The 23,061-nt window shown below is 43.2% G+C and overlaps 2 protein-coding genes across 3 annotated transcripts; one reads left to right on the top strand and one right to left on the bottom strand.

Moving 5' to 3' along the window:
• Positions 1-2,773: 2,773 nt before the first annotated feature.
• Positions 2,774-7,791, bottom strand: LOC144136388 (calmodulin-like protein 4). Of its 2 annotated transcripts, none has more exons than XM_077668671.1 (5): positions 7,653-7,791; positions 7,483-7,513; positions 7,209-7,340; positions 6,493-6,675; positions 2,774-2,989 (listed from the first exon to the last, which is right to left on the bottom strand). In XM_077668671.1, exons 1-5 carry the CDS (start codon positions 7,653-7,655, stop codon positions 2,889-2,891), a joined length of 450 nt encoding a protein of 149 aa, XP_077524797.1. In that variant the 5' UTR covers positions 7,656-7,791; the 3' UTR covers positions 2,774-2,888. The 2 variants fall into 2 exon arrangements, with proteins under 2 accessions (XP_077524797.1, XP_077524798.1); XM_077668672.1 differs by lacking the exon at positions 7,653-7,791 and adding an exon at positions 7,579-7,602.
• Positions 7,792-7,976: 185 nt separating this feature from the next.
• LOC144136387 (peroxisomal membrane protein 11C-like) lies at positions 7,977-22,801 on the top strand. The gene is made up of 4 exons (XM_077668670.1): positions 7,977-8,300; positions 10,088-10,266; positions 16,935-17,006; positions 19,676-22,801. The coding sequence occupies exons 1-4, from the start codon at positions 8,079-8,081 to the stop codon at positions 19,869-19,871; spliced, it is 669 nt and encodes a 222-aa protein (XP_077524796.1). The 5' UTR covers positions 7,977-8,078; the 3' UTR covers positions 19,872-22,801.
• The last annotated feature ends 260 nt before the right edge of the window (positions 22,802-23,061 follow it).

Below are 23,061 nucleotides of genomic sequence, written 5' to 3'. Positions count from 1 at the left end.
TATGTCGCACACTTCTTGGACAGCTGGAGCTGACCCACCACAGTAGCCCACCACACTACAGTGTACCCACGTGCTGTTCAGTGTGCATGCACATCAAAAAAAACCCAGGTGTTCAAAAGTCATCTGGAGTCTAAATGAAACGCGCATGTGGTGCCTCTTGTCTATGTCCTGATTTGCGCAGCCGTTCATTTCATCATGCACCAACTCGCCCCTCAGGCCGTTAGAATTGAAATACCTTTGTGTGCATGTGATGTCTCTTGCCTGTGTCCTGATTTGCGCAGCCGTTCATTTCATCATGCACCAACTCGCCCCTCAGGCCGTTATTCATCTGGAGTCCTTTACGTCACGACTTCCACCCCCTCCTTCGTTCCTTCCCACATGGCACAATCGAGTTGTGCACCATGAGCGAGAAAACTGCTGCACCTCTTCTTTCGTTGCAGCCACCACAACCCGCCACTAACTGGAGCAATATGCCGCAACTATGCACGAGCTGAAAATGACTTGCAGTGATTTTCTTGTGCTGCGGCCCACCTTCACCAATAAGAGGAACTTGATAGTTGATGCAGTGCATTTGATGGCTATGGTGTCTGTCTGAACATTTGAGCAGCACTCATGGCACTTAGTGTTACTTGAAACTTTGGCATGCATGGTGGTACATGGTGCTGCCGACGTAGCGAATACCCGGCCCGGCGCTTGTGTGGGCTCCCATGATTTGGGTGCAAATGTCCGGGTACAGCTCCTTCATGTGATATAGCAATTCTAACACAGCTGCTGCTATGGCTGTCCATGTCCCCAAAAATGCACCCCCCTTTCCCCCAAACACATTTTCTTTTCTATTGCCTGACTTGCATTACAACAGCTCCATGAAAACTCTATGGTGTAGGTAGACACCATTCAGACACTAGTGCAAAAGACTAAACGTGGCAGAGGAGAATGATGGAACAAGCGCTACTGTTTCATATGTGCTCAATATATACCTAGTGGCCCAGGTGTCTGTTGTGCACCTGTTCCACTGCTGATGGTGATATTGACTCACCTGTACATCTCCCATTTCTCATATACTCTGGCAACTACAAGGACTTTTGATGTAGTGACATGTGCAGAGTGACTTCTAGAAGTTTTGAAGCATATATAGTCTTACATACTTAAGCTAGGCACAGTTGACCTGCTCGGCACACCTAGAACTGCCAAGATTCCAGGCTCTTCAGAGGAACTCGTAGTTTTCCCAAGCTTGTAGCCATCAGCAGAGAAGGCTTGGCAAACTAAACATTTGGTTTCTGCCTAGGAACTCTACATATAAGGGCGGGGTACTTGTCCTGATGGGCTTGTCGCAGTTTGCTACCCCTCGTTCACAGGAAGTCACATAATTTTCAAATAGTTTCCCAATCATCTGGCTACAAGCATTGTGTTTGAATGTGAAAAGTGGCTCCATTTTGAGAGTATTTAGACAATTTCGAAAACAAATGTTTTATGGTTATAATAAGGGAAAGCAAGATTAATATAAGGTTTGGTTTAGTTAGTGGGGATTTAACATCCCAATGTGACTCGGGCTATGAGGGATGCTATAGTGGAGGGCTCTGGATAATTTTGATCACATGGGGTTCTTTAAGGTGCACCAATATTGCACAGTACACGGACCTCTAGCATTTCGCCTGCATCGAATATTCAACGTAAGGCTGCAGTGGCAAATGGGGACTGCCCAGCAAACATAAAATTTAAAGAAGGCATGCAAGCTAAAATGTTCAGAATTATAACTGCATGAATACTGCTGTTTTTACCTTAAACCACGCTAGCCAGATGCACATTGCTATAAAACACTAGAGATAAAAGCATTGTACTTTACCGTATAGCTAGCAGTTATTGCTATCAGTGTCTCTTCTTTCATGCCTTCATCAATGGCCTAAGAAAGCAGAGATAAAAATTCTACTCCAACTGCCCATGGGGCAAAGCATGGGAGGTAAAAGAGTTCTTGGACTTTCTGCACACCACCTTCATACAGTAGTATTCATTTCACTTCCCTTTAGAGGAACACTGCAACACTTCAATGCAGTCCATGTTGAATTACTAGGTGAAGCTCCACTATACTCCTTATCAACCTTCTGTGGCTCTGCAGCCGAGGCTAGGTAGGAAAGGGAAGGACATGAGCCTTTGTCCTGTGCCATAGGGAGTGAAGATTGGTAAAAGTGAAACGGATGGATGCTTGGGCATGTACTCAACAGCACCTCAGTGGCGTCTTCCCTTTCATCCCCACTGAGTATGTGCTGTTCATCACAAAATGGGGAGTGGTTTGTTTGTTGTTCTGGCTATGGATAAGGAGGGTGAGAGTTGGAGAGAGGGTGCTGGCGGTCAGAGGTAGACCACAGCACGGAGCCATAGACCCACCTCCTCCCCTTTCCTGCCTAGCCTTAGCTGCAGAGTCGCAAAGTTGACGGGAGTATAGCATCATAAGCCTACCACTGCTGCTGTCGTGTGTTGGGTTTTATGGCACATAGGCGGCTAAGACCATCATGCGCCAAACGCAAGGTATGCCTAGCACTGCTGCATTCAGCGTGCATGATTAAATTTCAATAGCTCCATGTTTATATGCAAAAATGAATTTGTTTTGCCAGGACTTTGTTACAAAAAAAAATTCATCTCGGCACATGAGGTGTGATGGCAATGGAAAAAACTGTCGTGTGATTTTCATCCACTATGCCAGGCTGTTGCAGTGCTAGTGCAAGAGTTCATAAGTATGGCCCATTCTTCAACACCACAATCACAACACAGATGCAGCTTGCTGCAGAAAAATATTTATTGCATCCACCATCTGATAGAAAAATAATTTATGTAAATATCAACGTTCACTTATGTGCACCATGACAAAAAAACAAACAAGCAAGCGTGTCTTGTCAGTAGTAGTCTGGTACTGGTGCACAGACCACCCGCACTAGGTCATTATATTGGACAGGGCCATTGGGTGAAATACGGGCCTCACGAAATATGCCGTCCACTGAAAGAAGCCAAGGTGTAAAGGGTAAGCCACGACACATCGGAGTGGAGCAGACAAAGTGGTTACTGCTTACACAGTGCTTAAATGCTTCTTCTTAAAGGGACACTGAGGAGAAATTGAAGTTGGCTTGTATCCATAGAATACCAGCCCCTGATCACAAAAACGCCACTCTTCCTGAAAACAAAGCTCTTGTAATGTAGAAAATAGCAAGAACCAAAATACAGGTATTGCCGCCACAGGCCAATCTCGCAAGTACAAGCGTGATGACTTCCTAGGACAAGAGGCGCCACCATGGAGGAATTTTCCTTACTTCATGGATGTCACGAATCTATTGAGGCTTGCAAAGGAAGGTTGCGCACCGCACCGCTAGCTGCCAGAAATCACGGAGTCTCCGTTTACGTCACGTTTCACGTCACTCCGTTCTGTGTTGTGATAAGAGTTCTCCGTGTCGTCATAAGAGTTCTCGAGTTTGAATCGGAGCGGCGGGAAAAAATTTTTCAACTTCGAATCCAAATTACTTTGAAATAAATGCATCTTTCGCTCCCGGAAAAGCATCAACAAAGCCATGAAATGCCGAACTATCAGATATTGCTAACAAAAAAATTTTGATAGGGTTCTCCTCAGTGTCCCTTTAATGCTCGTTAAAAAACCTGCGAATGCACCACCGCACAGTATAAATGTCCAATAAAACGGGTGGATCTATGAAAAACTCTTGAAGGAGGAAAGGCAGCCTATTTGCACAATGCATTTCTTAATATTTCTTAATGAAGGAATGGGGACCAAAGTGGTTTTCACTGCCACTGCTTGCAGTAAGCACAAGCATCAACTGATAGGTAGAGGGAACTCTTGCTGGTTTGTAACTCGCTTAATCCGAATGCGACTGAATTTGACCAAATTTTCGGGCTCCTTCAAGTTCGAATTATTGAGTTGACTATAGCAGACTCCCGTCATGCACCATATACACTACCTGAAAGGGCCAGCTTAGTGACACTCCTTGCCATTGCAAGGAAATACAATCACATTATATTTGACCAAATCATAGTACTCCCATGCGAGCTCGGAACGTGCAATGGTTCAACTGGATGTCTAATAAATGCACCAAGTTTCAGCGTTACAGTCCAATGGTTCCACTCTGCCGGTCGGAACATTCTGTACTGCAACTGTGACCATCCCGGAGAGGGACTGATATCGAATCTCGTTGCGAAATTAGCTTTAGTACAACAAAATTTGCTCCTTGAAACCAGCAGTAAGCCACCTATATGTTTCATCCTGAATACATGTACCTCTGACCTTAGTAGAAAACAGTGACCTTCACAGGTAATGGCTACTGAGCATCGTCAACTATCTGTACATATGTGCAAAATAAAAAAAACCGAATGCCCACATTAGTACAAAGCAATGACAGTGCATGAATTTGCAGCAATAAAATATGATGCAGTGAGCACCTCGCCACAGAAGAATGTGTGAGGTGCGCTATCAGTTTTCTTCCGGGCGATAAGCTTTTTTCTTGTTTTTGCTTCAGCACAAGTGCGTTAGTACTCATGTAGGAAAAAGTGTCCGCCATTGGCGACGGTTTGAAGCCTTCGAGCATGAAGCAACCGACCGCTCCAGCAACCTAGGTGGGCCACCTAAGCCACGTGACTGTGTGGCATCATCACAACCTGACCATCTGATTGTGAGCAAACAGACCACCGTGGCAGGTGGCAGTTAATGACTGGTCAGGAGAGGTTGCTTGGGAAGAGCAAACCGGGTCTCACGAGCCCCACCGGCGGCAGCACATGCCATCACAGGGCTGTGGCGCATCGCTTAAACACGGCACCACTGCTCCAGGGGTAGTAATAGGACTCCCACCGATCTATGAATATAAATTCGAGAATTGCCAATTCCTCATATATGGGCATTATCCTGTTAATGCTATCGCGTCATACCCTTACGGCAGAGCCTAGGTGTCCCCTCCAGTTTTTTTCCTTATTACAGAAAATTAATGTCACCTTGATAGCATGGCACAACTAGAAATCAATGTTGCAAAAGCAATTTTTACTGCAATGCAATTGATAGCGGTCACTTAATTACAGACTGCATTAGCCTGCTGTACAAGCACTGCAAGATCTGGCAAACTGGCATGCCCAGTTTATTATAAAGACGGATGCACCGTACAGGCCATATTTTATTGAAAAAGGAACCACTGCAGTAGTGCAGTGGCTAAAGCGTTTTTCCTGTGCTGAGCACAAGGTGGTGGAATGAAATCCCAGTGACTGTGGCTGCATTTTAGAGCCAGCAAAATGCAAGTGTCATGTGTTGTGCAATGTCAGTGCAGGTTAAAGACCTCGAGATGACCAAAATAATTCAGAGGCTACGACGCGTCTCATGGCCTACGTGCAGCCTCGGAACTTGCGAGCTGACAAAGACCCTTGATCACTGAGAAGGCATTACATGTTGACTTTTCACAAAAGGAAGGTAAGTGGCATGCAGCACTATTTGTCTGAAGAGTGACAGAGCACAGTGACAGGTGGCTGCCACTTTGAAGCAAGCAGAGCAGTGGCTGGTTTGAAATGATAGCAATGACACTCAATTTTGAATAAATGTTGCAATGAATGAGCCAAGCTCCACACAAGTGTTTTTCAAATTTCTGAGACATTAGCCTTTACAAACTTTGATTAGTTAAACTACTCCTGGAATGAACTGGCCACTTCATATAGGCATGTGCATGGTCCTGCTGACAACACAAAGTTATGGACCGTTCTAGTGGCATGGCGTAGCTAAGCATACGTTTCCTGTACCAGTGGAGCTGGACTTTATTCAAGAATTGTGCTTGTATGGCTAGGCACCTAGCTGCGCATCTTGATATAGCAGAGGACGCATGTGTCGGTCAAGAAGTCTGCATTTCTAAGCACTACATCACCTCACATGCCACTGCCATCCACTGACCTTTAGTACTCAGAATGTAGAGCACATTCAAGGTGGATTCCAAGAGCACGCAAGCGTAGCAGGGGGCGGCAGAAAGTTCGGTGGACGGATGAGATTAAGAAGTCTGCGGGGATACGATGGCTGCAGCTGGCAAAGGACAGGGTTAATTGAAGAGACATGGGAGAGGCCTTTGCCCTGCAGTGGGAGTAGTCAGGCTGCTGTTGCTGATGATGAGAGTAGTCAGGCTGCTGTTGCTGATGATGACTTCTTTGTTTGTTTTGTTTTGGGGTTTAACGTCCCAAAGCAACTCAGGCTATGAGGGACATCGTAGTGAAGGGCTCTGGAAATATGGCGACCACCTGGGGTTCTTTAACGTGCACTGACATCGCACAGTACACGGGCCTCTAGAATTTCGCCTCCATCATAATTCGACTGCCGCGGCCGAAATCGAACCTGCGTCTTTCGGGTCAGCAGCCAAGCGCCATAACTACCGAGCCACCATGGCGGCGATGATGACTTTTGGCAACCGTAAAGTGCATCCAGTCTATGTTGAAAATAATTGCAAGCAAAAGTTGGACTGATGGAAAACAGCTCACCTTCACGAGGTGTAAGTTTCTCTCCCCAGTTTAGGAGAATACGACGAAGTTCCCTTCCAGAAATCTGACCAGATCCAGTTTTGTCACTGGCTCGGAAGGCTTTGACAATCTCGTCGGGAATGCTTTCTTTCTCACTGTGTGCGTGCATGATTTCTAAGAAATCTGCAAACGAGATCTTTCCTCCTGCATAGATGGTTGAGACAGTCATGAACGCCTGTACAGCTGCTCCACTATATGATGATCGAGCCCAACAACTTTGCTGTATTTCACAATAAAAGTCAGTACAGAGCAGCAAAAATGTCTGAGCTTTCGGCTTAGTTTTGGAAGGAGAGCCAAGCCTGCAAAACTGCCAAGGCAATGGCTAAAACCACACACAAAAAAGAGGCAAATTCATTCACACATTTTGCAGTGTTACAATATGGTCAACACGAGCTCTAATGAAACTTGCCAGGCTCGTTGGTTCATATTACTTCGTTTCTAGTGCGCGCTTGTTATTGTTGTTGCCCACTGTTGGAATGGCACATATCCACGGTGGGTCATGGTGCGTTGAAAAATCAAACAAAAGATAGGTACACTTAGAAAGCTAGGCAGACATTGGTTTATTTTTGCGCGTCGAATGTGTTCCTTACTTCGTCCTTTTCGCACAGAAGAAACAAAAGTATACACGATAAATAAACACTTCAAGTATACAAAAGCGGCCGGCCGTTTTAACTTACCTTTGTCCTTGTAATACTTCTTGAGCTCCGTGATGGTTGGACTCAGCCCCAGAGATCGCATGATTAGAGTAAGCTCATCAAGGGTGCGAATTTGTCCGGAATGGGCATTCAAATAGAAGCAATCCCGGAACTCTGAAATATTCAACAGGCAGCACATTTGGTTCTGTTAGATTAGGTTTCGACTACCTGCCACATCACGACGGTTCATGCTCGGTCGCTTACCAGTAAGCATTTTGCAAAAAATGCAATTCAGGATATAACGGTCGGTTCTTACCATCAATATCTTGCTCTCTGAAATATCTCGCCTGGAAAACGAAAGCAGCGATGCATTACACAGCCCGAAGTCGTTTGACAGAACGAACAATACTACTGTGAAAAGTCAAATCCTGTTCTTTGCTGACTTATCAGCGATTTGTGGCAATGAACAACAATGTGATCGCTCACCATGATTACTTAGTTGCAAACAAGAAACACCAGGAAGTTGAGAAGATTAAGCAGATTGAGCCGCGTAGCGTCGCACGAACAGGAAAAACGGCGGCGACACGGCGCGACCAGTTCAGCGGCGGTGCAGCACCAACGCCAAATGTGTACTCCGAGATGCGCTCTTAAAAATAGTGCAGGATATTGTAGTAACAGCATAGCTGTTTGAGAAGACAGAACTGTTTGGTCTGAAGAGGGTGCTAACAATTATGCTCTTTAAAAATGATTAACAACAATGTCTGTTGTTGAGATAGTAAGAGACGTTGTGGTCTAATTCGCTTTATTTTTTTGTATCCATGCGCTTCTACAGATGTTCGCACTTGTTTACATGCAGTTGCACGTGTTGTCAAAATAAGTTTCGTTTTTCGGTTCATATATTAGTTGCCGGCAATGAAGAGCCTTGAAGAAATGCTGCAGACTCACGGAGGACGGGACGTAATCATTCGGACTTTGGGCTACGCTTGCCTTTTGAGCAGCGGCCTCACGAAAGGAAGTTTATCGCGAAAGTTGCGAGTCGCAAGCTCGGAGTTCAGCCACTGCCGTGTTGTGTGCAGGCTTCTCGATGACTGGCCAATGTTGCAATACAGTTTATCTTACGGTCTTGGGAAGCAGGTGAGTGTGCAGGCTACTGATTCTTGCGTAAACCATGCAAAACCACTTCCCTTGCTTCGAGGTGCCTCTCCGGTTCGGCAAACATCACGCACGAACTATTCATTTGAGTCTGAAGATAAAGTTTGCTCGTATACTGCCTAGAAATCGCATAAGTATTCTTTCGGCCACGACCTGCTTTGTCGTGGTTTCGGCAAGTATAATACAATTTCGAGAGCCTGACTGCACTTCTGTATTGTTAGAATTAGCTAGCAGAAAAAAAGAAAATTGTCAAATTTCAAATAACCTTGGCACTGGTGCTTCATTTTACATGAACCATAGAGTTCATCGCGCAAACGGCGATCTGTTAATCTTTTATGAATTTGCGGCGTGCTGGAGAGTCAGGTAAAATTTGGGGAATAAATGAAAAATTAAATTGCATCGAGCTAGAAAGTAAAAAAAAAATGGGAAGCCGCTGAGCTAACCAAAATTAATAATTCAAGCAGAGCGCACAGGTGCTAAATTTCCTATGTGACTCTGAAGTAATAGCTAGCACAGACAAGTTTATTCCATTACTTATCGCTGTCAGGAATAAATAATCTGTACAGCACCAATTTAAAATTTCTTTTTTTTTCAATAGGCTCAACAAGTGCCCTGCTTGAATTTTAAGGTACTGATATACTGAAAGCTAGCATTGTAGGTTAATCAGAAATGTGTAAATAGGTTTTGCACTGTTTATTTCAAAGGGCATTAAGGTTTGCTTGAATTGATTTCATGTTGATTGTCAAGCAATATCAGCCTCTGTGCGTAGTGTCTTCTTCCTTCAGCTTACCCACTTATTTCTGGAGAGTCACTGTATCTAATGAACACCCTCCACCTCTTTTTGACCTGGGCCGTTCTCACTTACAGCTTCTTTTCCCAAGGATCTCTCTCAACCGGTTCTCTCCACCTCCTTTTGGTTGTCCTCATGTGCATTTGATGTAGTACATACTCTCCATCCCTCCTCATCATGAACATGACCATACCAGGGGAACCTTGGCTCAGCTTTGCCCCTATGTTTGCCATTTTAGCTGTGTCCCTTATTTGGTCATTCTGCACTCAGTCTCTGCTGGTGACACCACACATCCCACTAAGTATTCTCATCTCAAGTCGCTTCTACCATCTTGCATTCCTTTTCTCCAGAGTTGTTGACATTGCGTACATCAAGGCTGATTTCACCACCGTCTTAAAAATCTACCCCTTTAGCCGGAGGGGCACCCTCCTATATCACATAGCGCTCCTGACATATGTCTCTCCAGCTTTTCCATCTCACCTGTATTCTACACCGAACCTCTGAATTAGTTTCTCCATTCTTGGGCACTGGGGTGCCAAGGGTTCTTCAGAAATCCCTATCCCCAGAAATCGCTTGGCGAGCTGGACATGTATTGCTGTCCTCCACTTCTCCATTTTCTTCACCGCTGCTTCCGTTGATTCGGCCAAAAGTATGATATTGTTGGGAGTACAACATGGTCCAGAGTTGCTTGGTCCCTAACCTCATCTTTCAGCACTTCCATCATGAGGTTAAACAGAAATGGGCTCAGTGCCAACCCCTTTGTGCAACCCTGCATTAACCTCAAAGCTTTCTCTCTCTCCCGCACAGCTTCTAACCGTTGTCATTGCACTCCTGTAAAGTTTTTGGACCAACATGACAGGTTTTTGTGGTACCTAGTACAGGCACCTCCTTATCTCCTGCTTGAGCAGCATATTAAAAATAGTATCCAATGGCAACCAGCGTGAGATACTGTGTTAATTGTTATTCCATCATTTTGCAGGAAAATGACTCTACTCTCCAGGTGTTGGGAGTCCTCAAGAACGTTGCCGACCAGGCCTTTTATCCTATTGAGCATATATCGTGGCTGTGCAACAAACAAATTATCTCACTTGATGGCGGCCGGTGGGAGACTGCTGGCACAGTCTTGTGGGCTTTCTCTTTGTACTGCGGCATTGCCAGGTATGTCATAGCAACAGGCATGAGTAAGAAAATGGTATCGTGATATGTAGCCGTTTATTCCTTCATTGTTTGTCTACCATTTGGCTACAACAGAAGAACAGAGCACTGGGAATTTGGTGCATTTGCATATTTGCTCGAAATAGCATGAAATAATGAGGTGTGGAAAAAATACTAAAATGCAGGGTGATTGCTCTTCTTTTGTTTGTTAAGCAAACAGCTGGCTACAAGATTGTACAGAGCTTCGAGGCACTGGTTTATATCTATATAGTGTGAATGATTTGTTTTGTATTTTTTGCAAAATTAGAAAAGTGCAAATAAATATGTTGTAATTAGTTTAACAAAGCAGGTTATTAATGTTACACAGATTACATAGGGCCAGTGTTTTACCGTGAGCCATGTTTGGGGGGGGGGGGGGGGGCGTGGTCTCTTGAAACAATAGCGCACATGTCAACTCTGGTGGTCTGCTAGGGTGGGGGTGTGGGGGGATGGTGTCATCTATTGGGGTTCACTTGGCCCACATGCACAGAATTAACACATCGAGGAGCTGCACAAACTGTAAAGGGGTCCTAAGTACTGTGCGAATGCCTACTGCATTTTGCCATGAAACCAGTTTTGCATGTTGTTTGGTGACTGTCGGTGAATAGTTTTTTCTCTGGAACGTACTGACTGTTGCGCCGATCAGAGAAAATCGAAAAAAATTATCTCGGCCTAACTGCTTGCTTCTTCGGGCTCAAGTTTCGCACAGTGGTGGCATTTTATAGTCATTTTTTGTTTTATATTACGTTTGGGTGGATTAATTGTCTGATTCGGTCAAAAATAATCGAAAATCTTCATCGTCTGCGGCGATGGCAAACCAAAACAGCAAGCTTTCGCAGCACTGAGGCTGGTAGAGCTATCATGCACCCTCCGGACGAATGAGCACTCTACTATGCAGGAAGGCTACGGAGAAACGCAAGGTGCGGGGAGGGGGGCAGTCGCTTGCAAAATATGTTTTCTGCGCCTAGTTTTGATACAGTATTCGAGGAAGCATTTTCAAACCAACCGCGCAACCGCTTTCTCCACCTAGCGTTTCGCCGCAGCCTCAACGGTAGCTAAAGGAAGAGCGCTCGCTTCTCCGGTGGGCGCAGATGTCGCTACTGGTACAACTGCTTTGAAAGCTTGCTGTTTTGTTCTGCCGTCATTGTAGACGATGGAGATTTTCAAATAATTCTGACTGAAATAAGGCAAATACTCTACTGAAACATAAGATAGCACAAAACAGGCAAGCTTAGAAACACGTCCTATCCTTGCTTTCACGCCAGGGCTTGCAGCAAGTGCCACCTCTATGCGAAATTTGAGCCCGAAGAAGTGGACGGTTAGGCCGAGATGACTTTTTTTCTATTTTCTTCGATCGTCGCAGCAGTCAACAGCCGCTTGGTGAGCAGCTTATCCTGAACGTATGTTACTGTGAGATGTTCTCAGAATCAAGTTTTTTTGTTTTCACTGCCTATTAACAGCATCAGTCAATGCATTCATTGCATCAATGTTTATGGTTCTTGAATTCTACAGTCGCAGTCTTTTTCTCCTCGTACCATGGCGAATGAGACTTTGAGGTGAAGGGTTAGAGGGCAGGTCGCGCGACGAACCCTGGTGACGGGCTTTGCGACTGGCAGTTTCAGATCGGTGTGCAGGTCTCCTGCACGTGAGGCTTTCCAAGGCTTTCTTAGATAAGTGGTTTAGTCTATGTACAAAACTGGCTCATATTAACATTTGCAGAATCACTTCGGACTCCCTGTCTTTACCGTAACCTTCTTGCTGCTTCAGTGATTTCTACATTCACATTTTCAAAATACTCTTTTCAAAAGTTAACTATGACTCTGGACAATGACTGATCCATCTGGGCACTACTGAAGAATCTTCGTCTGAACTTCATGGGATTGAACCAACCGCCTTCCACGTTCGACCGACCTACCCGGCTGCCACCAAACCATCCTCCCATGCTTTACTCGCGTGCACCCATTCCATCCTGTTAAATTTGTCTGCCAGCCAATAGCTGATTCTTCCGCCTTTTCTTTAGTTTGGGCATTCCACAAAACTATGAGAGAGAGAAAAACGCAACATCAAAAGCAAGTGCGACTTTGCCCTGCTGTGAATCGGGACAAGAAAAGAAACTCCTCGCGTCAGTTCCACATGCTCTGTAGAGCAGCAGAAATGCACAGTACGCATTTCATGGGATTTGTACGAAGTTACACGATAGCATAAGGGCCCTGTGTTGCCGAAAAGACAGTGTCGGCATAACGGAAGAATCCGGATTGGTTGGAAAGGTGATCCTCAGCCGTCGAAGCAGCCACGAGCAACACGCCAAGCGCACAGGCTGTCGGCCGCCGTCTTCCTCCTCATCCTTAAATAAACACGGATCAGACGACGATTCACCTTACAAGCGTCGCCTCTCAAGCTGCTATGCCGCAGACCCATTGCTGTATTCGTACTAACCGCAGCTATGTAGTCTACACAGGAATCAAACCCCTGACCCTCGGGTTGCGAGTCAGACATGATACCGCTACGCCACACAGGTACGTTCGTTCGGCTTCGTTAACGTGAGACTTTATATGTATGTCATGTGGTCTTTCACATAATGATTGGGATTGTGAAGGAGGAAACAGTTTTCGTGTCTGTGTGGGCATGAGGAACTGCTGTTGCGTCATACCCTTAAAGGCGGTGCCCCCAACTTTTATCGTCTTGTTTTCGGGAAGACCAAGAGGTGAGCCCCAAAGATGCTTCCCTCCATTCAGCTGAACCATCTGTGAGGGTCTGTGTATTGTCGCTGTTATTTGCGGGCCCATGGCACCCTGGGGCAACCACGACAAGCTCCCGGCATGCCTCTGACTGGTGTGCTCTCCCATTCTGTTTTTTATTTTCCACGATGCATCCACATTGTCACATATACCCTTTCACACCAAGGAATAACCTGACTGTCTAAGAAGGACCGAGACATATTGGATCTAAAATTGGCAGTGCATGACAAAATGTTCTTGCTGTCATGCATAACCACTTCCAAAGGGGATGTATTCTTCACTGCTTTGCACTTGTGCACTCGCGCGTCGTGAATTTTTTGTTTGGCTCTCGTCCTGATGCTTAGTTTGCGAGTGTGAACATTTCTAGGTGATGAATGCACAGGTGTCAATAAAAAGTAATCTTCTGGCTGAGATAGTGTGGTAATCTATCGAAGTGAAGTTTAAAGGGACCAAACACTGAATTTTAAGCACCCGATTTTTTTTTTTTTTTTTTCACAATGGAAAGTGTGCTGTCTAATGTGCTGGACTCTGCAACAGTTGTGTTGGAAGTGCTGTAGAAGATTTTTACCAAGAATTTTTCAACCAGTGCATGTGCCCATTTTTATGTATCCCGATGCTGGAAACCATGATCAGCGAGTGCGATGACAGTTGCTTGTCGGCAAACGTGCTGTACCTGGAACTAATAAAATCTCACCTGCCAGATAGTAATTAGACATTTTTAGAATAGAATACCATCTATTTTCATTTCCATACCCAAAGCTGTTAGGGCATAGTGATGTGCGCCTCCTCGATGAAAGTGTTAAGGGACCATGGTTTCCGCGCCGTCCAAGAAATGCAAAACACTGTGGTGCCATGTAGTGGCAAAAGCTAAAAGCTCATGGTCAACGATGCGAAGGGAGCGTTGCTTTTCATTGAAGGGCACACTGGATAGAGTATAAACTATAATAAAACATGACAATACTCCTGAAATAAAAATACAGTGTGCACGTAAAACAAATCACCGATATTTTATAGAAATATGGTCCTGTGGTAGGATATACCGATAATGGCGGGTTTCACCGCTTTTTATGCGATTGCTTTTTGTGCTTTTTATGCGATGCATGGCTTTTTTTATGCGATTTTCAATGGCAAATGGAAATTACGAATTTTTATTTCTTCGATAATGCAGTACTGATTTCTTAGAATATGAGGCACAATCTTTTCGTTTTCCCATAATCTCATTACACATTTTGGGTAGTGTTCGGTCCCTTTAATTACTCCTCATTGTCCTCCACCCCAGCATGACATGTGAGAGATGTTGCTTGTTTGTAAACAGAGAGGCTTTTCTCGGATTACTCCTGTTAATTCGGTTGCCCAACCGAGGCAGCCTTCAGCTGGTCTTGTTCTTTGTTTTTACCAGGTTTTCTTGTTCATTTCATGGTATTTCTCTTGCATATTATCTGTGGTCATGAGGTAAGGATTCCTTCCTCTCTATAACTCTGCCTAATATGTGTCAAGCACATATACAGAGAGAAAAATGAGTGGCAGAGGGTTAAAGAAACTACTCTGATTCAGCTGAAAAACAGAGTGAAAAGTCAATGTGACCATGCCAAAATTGGCGTGATCATATTCGAGTCTGCTGATTTTATAACAGCCCATGTTACTCCCATTGTGTGTGGACAACTTGAACTGGGTGCATCTATTTGAAGCGTTTTAACCAAACACTTGGCAGGTTCTTTCAGATCATGAATTGCAGTTTACCAATATCCCTGAAGAGGAAAGTATATAACATCTGTATCTTACCGGTACTTGCCTATGGGGCAGAAACGTGGAGGCTAACGAAAAGGGTTCAACTTAAAGGGACTATGCAATGAATAAAAAGTCACTTGTAAATGTTTTCAATGCTTAGAAATGATGCTAAGAAGCATTCACACCAAGTATGAGTCTTCAGAACTGAGCCGGCAATTTATTATGAACTTCTAAAAACCATGTTTTTTAAAATTCGCGGGCCGATTGGTGTGCTCGTAGTGACCGATTTTGGAACTAGAATCATGAAACAAAGACGTCACACTACCCATGATGTCGCCAGGCCACCACACGCTCTCATTCGCTGGAGCCATGGCAGCCACGACGTCACGGGCACACTTCCGGTAGCCATGAAAATCGTCTGCTCGCGCCGCCGCGCAACCCTCTTGGGCAAGCGCGAGCCAGGGCATTGCCTTTGCGCATATGGTTTCAGTTTTCCTCTGCCGCCTCCTTCTGTCGGAAGTTCCGGAGCCACTTGCACAGCTCTTCGTGCGCACACATAGGGCTCGATGCCCATCGCGGCCGTAAAAGCGATCAGTCGCACCTCGAGGTCCGGGTTTATTACTGCTAATTACCACAGATAACAAGCAAAGAAACCCGACGCGCGCCGCAATCCAGGAAGGCGAAGAGACCGGAGAGATGCCGCCACGCCGCCGACGCTGCTGCTGGGGGGCTAGGAGCGACAACTGGAAGTTGCTAAATAAACGTCAGCGGATGACGTATTCATGGGCAGGGCCCAGTCCCAGAGCTGTTTTCTTAATTTTTTTCTGGTGCTCCTCGTGTTCGAGTTGAGGGGGGAGAGGAGGAGCGAAATGTTTAATCGTCTATATCTTCGCTGTTATTGGTGCTAGCTCAAAAATTCTTGCACTGGGGTGACGAGTGATCGAATGCCTATCTCTCGTCTGCTTTACGTAATCTCAATTAATTTATTACGTAGTCCCTTTAAGTTTAGGACAGTGCAGCGAGCTATGGAAAGAAAAATAATAGGTATAGCAATAAGAGAGAGGAAGAGGGCAGGGTGGACCAGGGATCAAACATGGGTTAATGACATCCTAATCAAAATCAAGAGGAAGAAATGGGCTTGAGCAGGGCATGTAATGCGAAGGCAAGGTAACCAATGATCCTTAAGAGTAACGGACTGGATTCCAAGAGAAGGCAAGCGTAGCAGGGGGCGGCAGAAAGTTAGGTAGGCAGATGAAATTTAAGAAGTTTGTGGGGATAGGGTGGCCGCAGCTGGCACAGGATAGGGTTAATTGGAAAGATATGGGAGAGGCCTTTGTCCTGCAGTGGGCGTAGTCAGGCTGATGATGATAATGATCCAGACAAGAGCATTTTGTGGATTTCATTGCTGTCTGAAACCTGATCAAGAGCTTGTTACTGTATCGAAATACTGGGACAAGTACAGTTATCCTATGCTTTTGAAACAGTCAGTGACTGACAGTGTTTTCCTGAATGCTTCAAGCAAGGCTATGGTTTGTGGTAACTCTATGTGCAGTGTATTGAACACTCTGTAGGGCTATTATAGCACTGTGTACTGAGATTTCAATTAATAAAGATTAAACTGTGCATCCAATTTGAAATGAAATTTTGTTCTAATATGCATAGAGCTTGGCTAGACCCTTCATCAGTGCATGTGTGTTGATTCCACATTTTTGCACACTCAACAAGAAAGTTGAAGAAACTTTAAAACTCTATATGCATTTCTGGGATTAACAATCAGCTGAAAAGATGTGAAGGGGCTCAATTTCCTTTTTGCTCTGGTTTCACTTATTCTTTTGCACTGAGTATTTATTTCATGTGTCCAAGTTTTCAATCATGTTGCACTGTCTTTGCACATTTTCTCATTATTTTCTTTTACATACACATACCCTTCACAGCTGTCACATTCATTGGTCATATATAATCTGCTAAGACAAATTTGTTCTAACTGAACATAAGATACCATCTTTCTGCAGGAAACCGTGCCAAACTGGTTTTGAAAAGATGAAGACGGACACAAAGGAATGACTAGACGGATGAAGTGCTTAGTTTGGCACGGTTTCCTGCACAATGAGCAACCGAGTAACCTCATTTCTAATGTGTTGCCATCTTTTTTTCTAATTATTACAGGTCACTTCGCACCATTAACCTCCTGCAACAGAAACGAGAAAAGCTATCAAGCATTAAAGGTGACAGTACAAGGTTGGTGTTGATGTGCTTTTATTCACGACATATTAGTTGCATTTTCCGAGTTAGGTCCATTTATCTGCTTCTTTGGCATTTAGACTAGCCCATTTTGGGCTGTTGCTATTAAAGTTGTTTTCTTCGTCGATCTAAACTGGCATACTTATTTCTTAATCTTATTTAATGCTGTAAAGGGTTGTTAACTCTTGCAGGCACGCGTAGCGTTCTACAATCGAGAAAAATCTGAAAATTTGTGTGTGTATATTTAGAACCCCCTATTTCACACAAGCATTATCAATGGCTCAAAAACTTTGGGTATTAGAGTATGCCACACACTTCCATGCTTGCAGATTTGCAACCTTATTCATCTGACATACGCATTTTTTTCCCAATTAATTATTTTCTATATCATTCGAAGCTGTGTCTGGATTGAAAACTCGGGTGCAGTGTCCTTTAGTAGAACATTCCACTGCATCAGAGACGCAAGTGACAGCACCAGACAGCGCCTCCTATAGGTGCGCCATGGAACTTCGTGGCATCCATCTATATTTTTCGTTTTGAAAAGCGATTATTTTTTCTAGACACGAAATGGCCCTACCAATCTGTCCAGCAGGGATTTCAAATATAGGTGGCACCACTGACTTCGTGAATATAATGCTAGACACTTCGAGAAAAATTATAAAAAGTCACCTGCACAAACATGGACGCCGTGCTGCAAAGGGTTAAACGATGCAAGCTTTATGTAAAGGAGATATAAATAAAGAGTGAAATGTAATTTGTATAAACAAGTAGGATTGCTTTGGTGCATCTGCTAGTTAACACCTAACCACTTACACAAGAAACATTCTGAAAGGAAATGTTTGGTGTGCAAGACGTTTCTAAATTTTTGTTTAAAACAGTCTGTGAGGTTTTGTACTGTGGCTAAGAAACGCCTGAAATCATCAATTAAAGCATCCAACTTTGAGTTGTGAAAACCACTGCACAATGTCCATCCTTAACTGATACATGCCTAGCATCCTACTTGTAGAGTACCGCTTTTTCGCGCTGTAACTCTAAAAGTTTATTCTATATAAGCTTGGGCTCGCTAGCATAGGTTCAAGAGGATCAAACTTTTGTGCAAGGGTTATTTTGCGTGCATTCATTTTTGTGCATCGTGTGCATTCAGAAAAATTCGCCAGTCTTCTCTGAATGTAATTTCAGAAATTCAACCCCATCGACTTAATTGTAATTCTGTAAGAAAAACCAAATATATTTGCACATTGTCATTAGGAAACCACCGTGCCTGGTGAGAAATGTTTTTACAGTTAATGTATAATGTTTGAAGCTTTACGTATGTAACAGGTAGGGAATTTTCCTAATAATAGAGCAGTGCGTAGCAAGACAGGACATAAGGAGGACCACAGAACTAGCGCTCGTGTAGTTCTGTGTCCCTCCTTTTGTCCTGTCTTGTTATGCGCTGCTCTATTATTATGGATCAACTTGCCCAACAAGTCACACTTCTGGAATTTTCCTAGTATCGTTTATTGTAGGACAGCTCAAAATCAAGAATTATGTGTTGAAAAAATATTTTCACTAATAAAAGAATAATTTTGAAGTGAAATAAATGTTTTATAATAAAAAATTATTGTTTAAAAAACCTAAAATTTCAGTATACATGGGTTAAAAAACTGAAGTTAATATTATGGATTGCGGAGATGTTTATGTTGTCACCACAGCAGTTTAAGCATTTTATTCTTGCTCAATTTTTGTTTATTGTTTCTCAAATGCTTCTTGGATGGGTTAATATGTGTGCAATGAATCTGGCTATTGCATCAATCACTGTGTTTTTTCTATGACTGAGTTGAAATGGGCTGATATGAAGTTGTGCACAATGTCGATGGTGGCCTGTTCTATTCGGTTACTGTACTGCCAGAAAAGAATTAAAAAGAAATTAAGCGAAAAAAAAATTAGAGCACAAATTTACGATCAAGTAAAACGTTTTACTGACTACATTAGCAGTTTATAGAATTAATATCGGAAATAATATTTATTTCCTTTTGTATGAGCATTGATCTATGTGCTTTTGATTAGACATGTATTTCTATATTTTTCTCTGCAAATAACATTAAATTCTCATAATGTACTTATTTACTTCCTAAATCATTTAGTTAATTTTTGTTTATACTGTTTATGAAACTGTGAAATGTTGGTGTAATTTTTGTCTGTTGAAAGAAATTCTTCCTTGCACATTTTCTGTGATCACAGGCATCAAACTACTAACAATTGATAATATGCATTTTGTATAATTATTAGTATATACAGAAGCCACAGTCAAGCATAAGTGTTGTCTTTTGTTTCCATATTGTTCCTTGTCTAATGCAAGTAAAATAAATTGTCGATTACTCAGTCAATCAGAAGAGATCTGCAGGAGGCATAGGGCTTTTATTGCAATGTCTTCAGGCCGCAGTGTGTGCTTTGAGCCAAATAACCAGTAACTTATGGCACCCATGAAGTTCGGAAAGTCTAAGAGGGATAGGAACAAGAGTTTTTCTTTGTCTTCTGGCCCTTGAAACATCTGGTGTGCCATAACTGCCTGAGTTCACAACTCAGAAGCAAACCCTATGGCCTGAAGGACCTTTCACCACGGCTGTACATGTCATTCCATGCCACAAACAAATGGAACGCATATACGCATTCAATTCTTCCAGGGTTGAGCGTGATCTTCTAGCAAGGGAGCAGCTGGGTCATTTGTTGGGCGTTATGAGGAACATTGCTGACCTCATCAATGCCATCAGCTGGCTACCATGGCAGTTCCTCTGGGCAGGCAAGCTGAGGCCATGGCACAACGGGATGCTGGGATTACTCTCTTCTCTGATTTCCTTGACCTCACAGCTGCTGCTGTAACCACCGCTGTTGGTAGGCTGTTTTAGTGTGCCCGCGTAAACTGATGTCACTTTGATGACATGGCATTTACTTCACTTACATGCACGACCTTAACATCTTCACTGCTCTCTTTCAACTGGTTCTGTAAAGTCTAATGAAAATTTTGAGGAGGCATGCTTTCAAGACTTGAGAGGTCTGTGCATTGTGATAAGGGACCACATCAAAAGGACTCTTGAGTACGAATTCAAGTTGCCGCAAACTGTTGCTGTGTGCCTTTGATCACTGGCGGTTACAACTCTTGTGTTGAACCACTGGTGCAGTTATGTTGGACACAGTGCAAAAGGTGTAGGATCTCATTGTGCACATTTTTCTTATGTTCATACTTTCATATTTCTTAGCATTATTGAAAAACATAATTTAAGCCCTTCTTAATATAATTCTCAGCAGTTGCCAAACATTCACTCCATTTTTTAATCAAACAAAATGTAATTCGAATCACGGTTGTGATTGCTAAACATGAATATTTTGGCACTGTAATTTAATCAGATAGGCATTGCTGGAAGCAATTCTTAAGTCAGCATGAGTAAGACAGAGTTAGGCTAATGTTTCTTGTATTTTTATTTTGTTTTTTTTTTTAGTCTGTGCTTATCGCATGTCTACTTGGTTGTATGACTGCTATATGTAGTTTTACACTGAAACCTCAAAAGTTTGAAGGTGGCATAAAATACAACGGAGCTACACCTGTTGCCATGATTTAAAACATGCTGAAATAGTATATTCTCTTTCCTTATAAAACTGCGACTTCTGGAGGGGCTTTAGTTAGCTGTTTCCTCATAACTGTTTCATTAATTGTGCTTCCTAGTGATATGTAGTAGTGCTACAAGAAAAAAAAGGGCGGGGGGGGGGGGGGGGGGGGGGGGAATAGTATAAGGCAGGCATTGCCATACTCTGAGTCTGTGTAAATAAGTAAAGCAGGAAGGAAGAGAAAATGAAAAACAAAACTTATTACCGCTAAGATAAGAGTTCATGCTGTGTTATTAGAGGCCATCGTGTACAGTCCCAGCCATAATATTATGGAGCACACTTGAGCAATCAAATTCTTGTCCCACCTTACCTAGCGAAAATTAAGAACTGTACTTTACACATATGTTAGCACATATGCTGCTCGTGCATTCATACGTGAACCCAACTAACCATGATATCTCCTCTACGGAATGCATGAGAAAATTTCAAATGCTGAAGCGTGCTTCATAATATTTTCTCTTCACCTGTACATTCAGCATCAAACGTATTAGAGCGATTGAGTATTATGCAGCAGTCTGTAAGGGTGCCGGCAGTTTGCAGGGGACATATGTATGCTTGCGCCCACCTGGCTTGTAATTGAGCAAGGGTTGCCTCTAGAATGTAGCAGCTGTGACAAGGGGTCACTTTGGTTAGTCGGGCTGTGTGCCACTCAAGCACTGTACACAAGTTTGAAACTGAATTAAGATTAGCTTTTGGGCAATTACTTTCTTGGGACGTAACTGCGGTGCTGAAACCACAAACACATAAGAAAGAAACACCCACAGACATGGAAAACCGCTGCAGACACTGGCAGTAACGATTGTCCGTGTCTGTGGGTGTTCTTCCTTATGTGTTTGTGGTTTTTGAAACTGATTGTACAACAAGCATTCTTGCATTTTACTTATATATTGGACAACTGTGCCCAAGTGACATTCACAAACACCTATTCCTATCTAATTGCAATGGCTGACTCTCCAGTGTATGAAATTTGTAGGTGCGAAGAGTCACTTGAGCACCTGCTTTGTCACTGCAGTAAAACCTCGTTAATTCGGACCTCGAGGTCTGAATTAACGGCCTCCCTCCGCATTTCTGGTGGCTGCACCTGGCTACTCCAGCAGACTCAGCAAAAGGAATGCTCTAGAGTTTTTGCATGCGCTAATGTCAGTGTAACAGCATAAATATGACACAAATTCACAACCATGCACAGAGTTGCTAAATGCTGTGATTGGCATCAGCACTTTGTAGCAACCTAGGTGTTGCTTAAAATAACATTACATCAGAGGTACACATTCAGTACATATTTCTTTTTATTCAACAATTTCAAACGTTTCTTATGCCTTTCCGTCTTTCTCTCTCTCTCTCTTATGTAAAGCTCATGTAAAAACCCTAAAGCTTTGGCTTCTCTACAAATGCCGGCAATGATCTAAGTATCATTGCTGCCAGATGCGTGTACTCTACCATACCATTCATCGCTGAGTATGGCATCTGTACTTTGCATGCTTCTTAGTTGCATGATTAGTGTACCGATAGGCAGCACTGCATTGAGCTCAATTGACATGATGATTATGATGATGATTATAATTCAGTGATACAATTTGTATGCTTCTTTGTTTTTGACCAGTCAGTGTACCATGCTTTGTAACATTCTGCAATTAAAGAGCTCTTACAGTTGAGATGACAGTGAAATCTGGAAAGCAATAGTTATAAAGACAATAGGCTTGTTGATGTAGACTACAGTTGGCTAAATATGGTCGGTAGTCAATGACAGTGCCAAGGGTAGGCATTGGGTGGCAGCCACCACCACAAAAATTCTGCAAGCTGCACAATTTGCATACCGCTTCGTTTGTACCCTGTTTTGCGATATTGAAGTCCACACTGGAAGTGAGTATGCGAAGCTCTTACTGCTGCATTTTGTTAATTTAATTTATTTTATTTTCATGAAGAGTAAATTTTTACACAGGCATGGTACATGCCCCAAATCTGACTCCCTTCCCACTTTCTGCTTATCCAAGCCACCCCATCGCTAATGTCCTGGCGCTGTCAACTGTGGCCAAAGTGAGCGTTTCCGTTTTTTTTAGTTGTGAGCTTCGTTATTGTTATTGTTGTTTTGTACTCGCAAATAATGTTGTACACTATGATATTCACAATAAATTTTTGTATTTTGTTGATAGGCTGTTAAAGTGCAATAAATATGTCACATTACTCATGTAATACTTTCACGCACTCCACTGCCTTCTTTTTGTGACCTTTAGAATATGCTTGTTATGCTTAACACATGCAAACCCTCACATACAAATACTAGCACATGTCTGCATGATATAATTAAATCAACACCTCAATATGCAATCTGTTATTCAGAAAAACATGATACAGTTGAACCTCTTTATATTGATGTCGAAGGGGCCCCTCGATTTATTTGTTGTAGCCG

This window comes from Amblyomma americanum, chromosome 6 (assembly GCF_052857255.1).
Source record: "Amblyomma americanum isolate KBUSLIRL-KWMA chromosome 6, ASM5285725v1, whole genome shotgun sequence".
Taxonomy (NCBI): Eukaryota; Metazoa; Arthropoda; class Arachnida; order Ixodida; family Ixodidae; genus Amblyomma; species Amblyomma americanum.
This window is presented reverse-complemented; position numbering and strand designations above follow the sequence as displayed.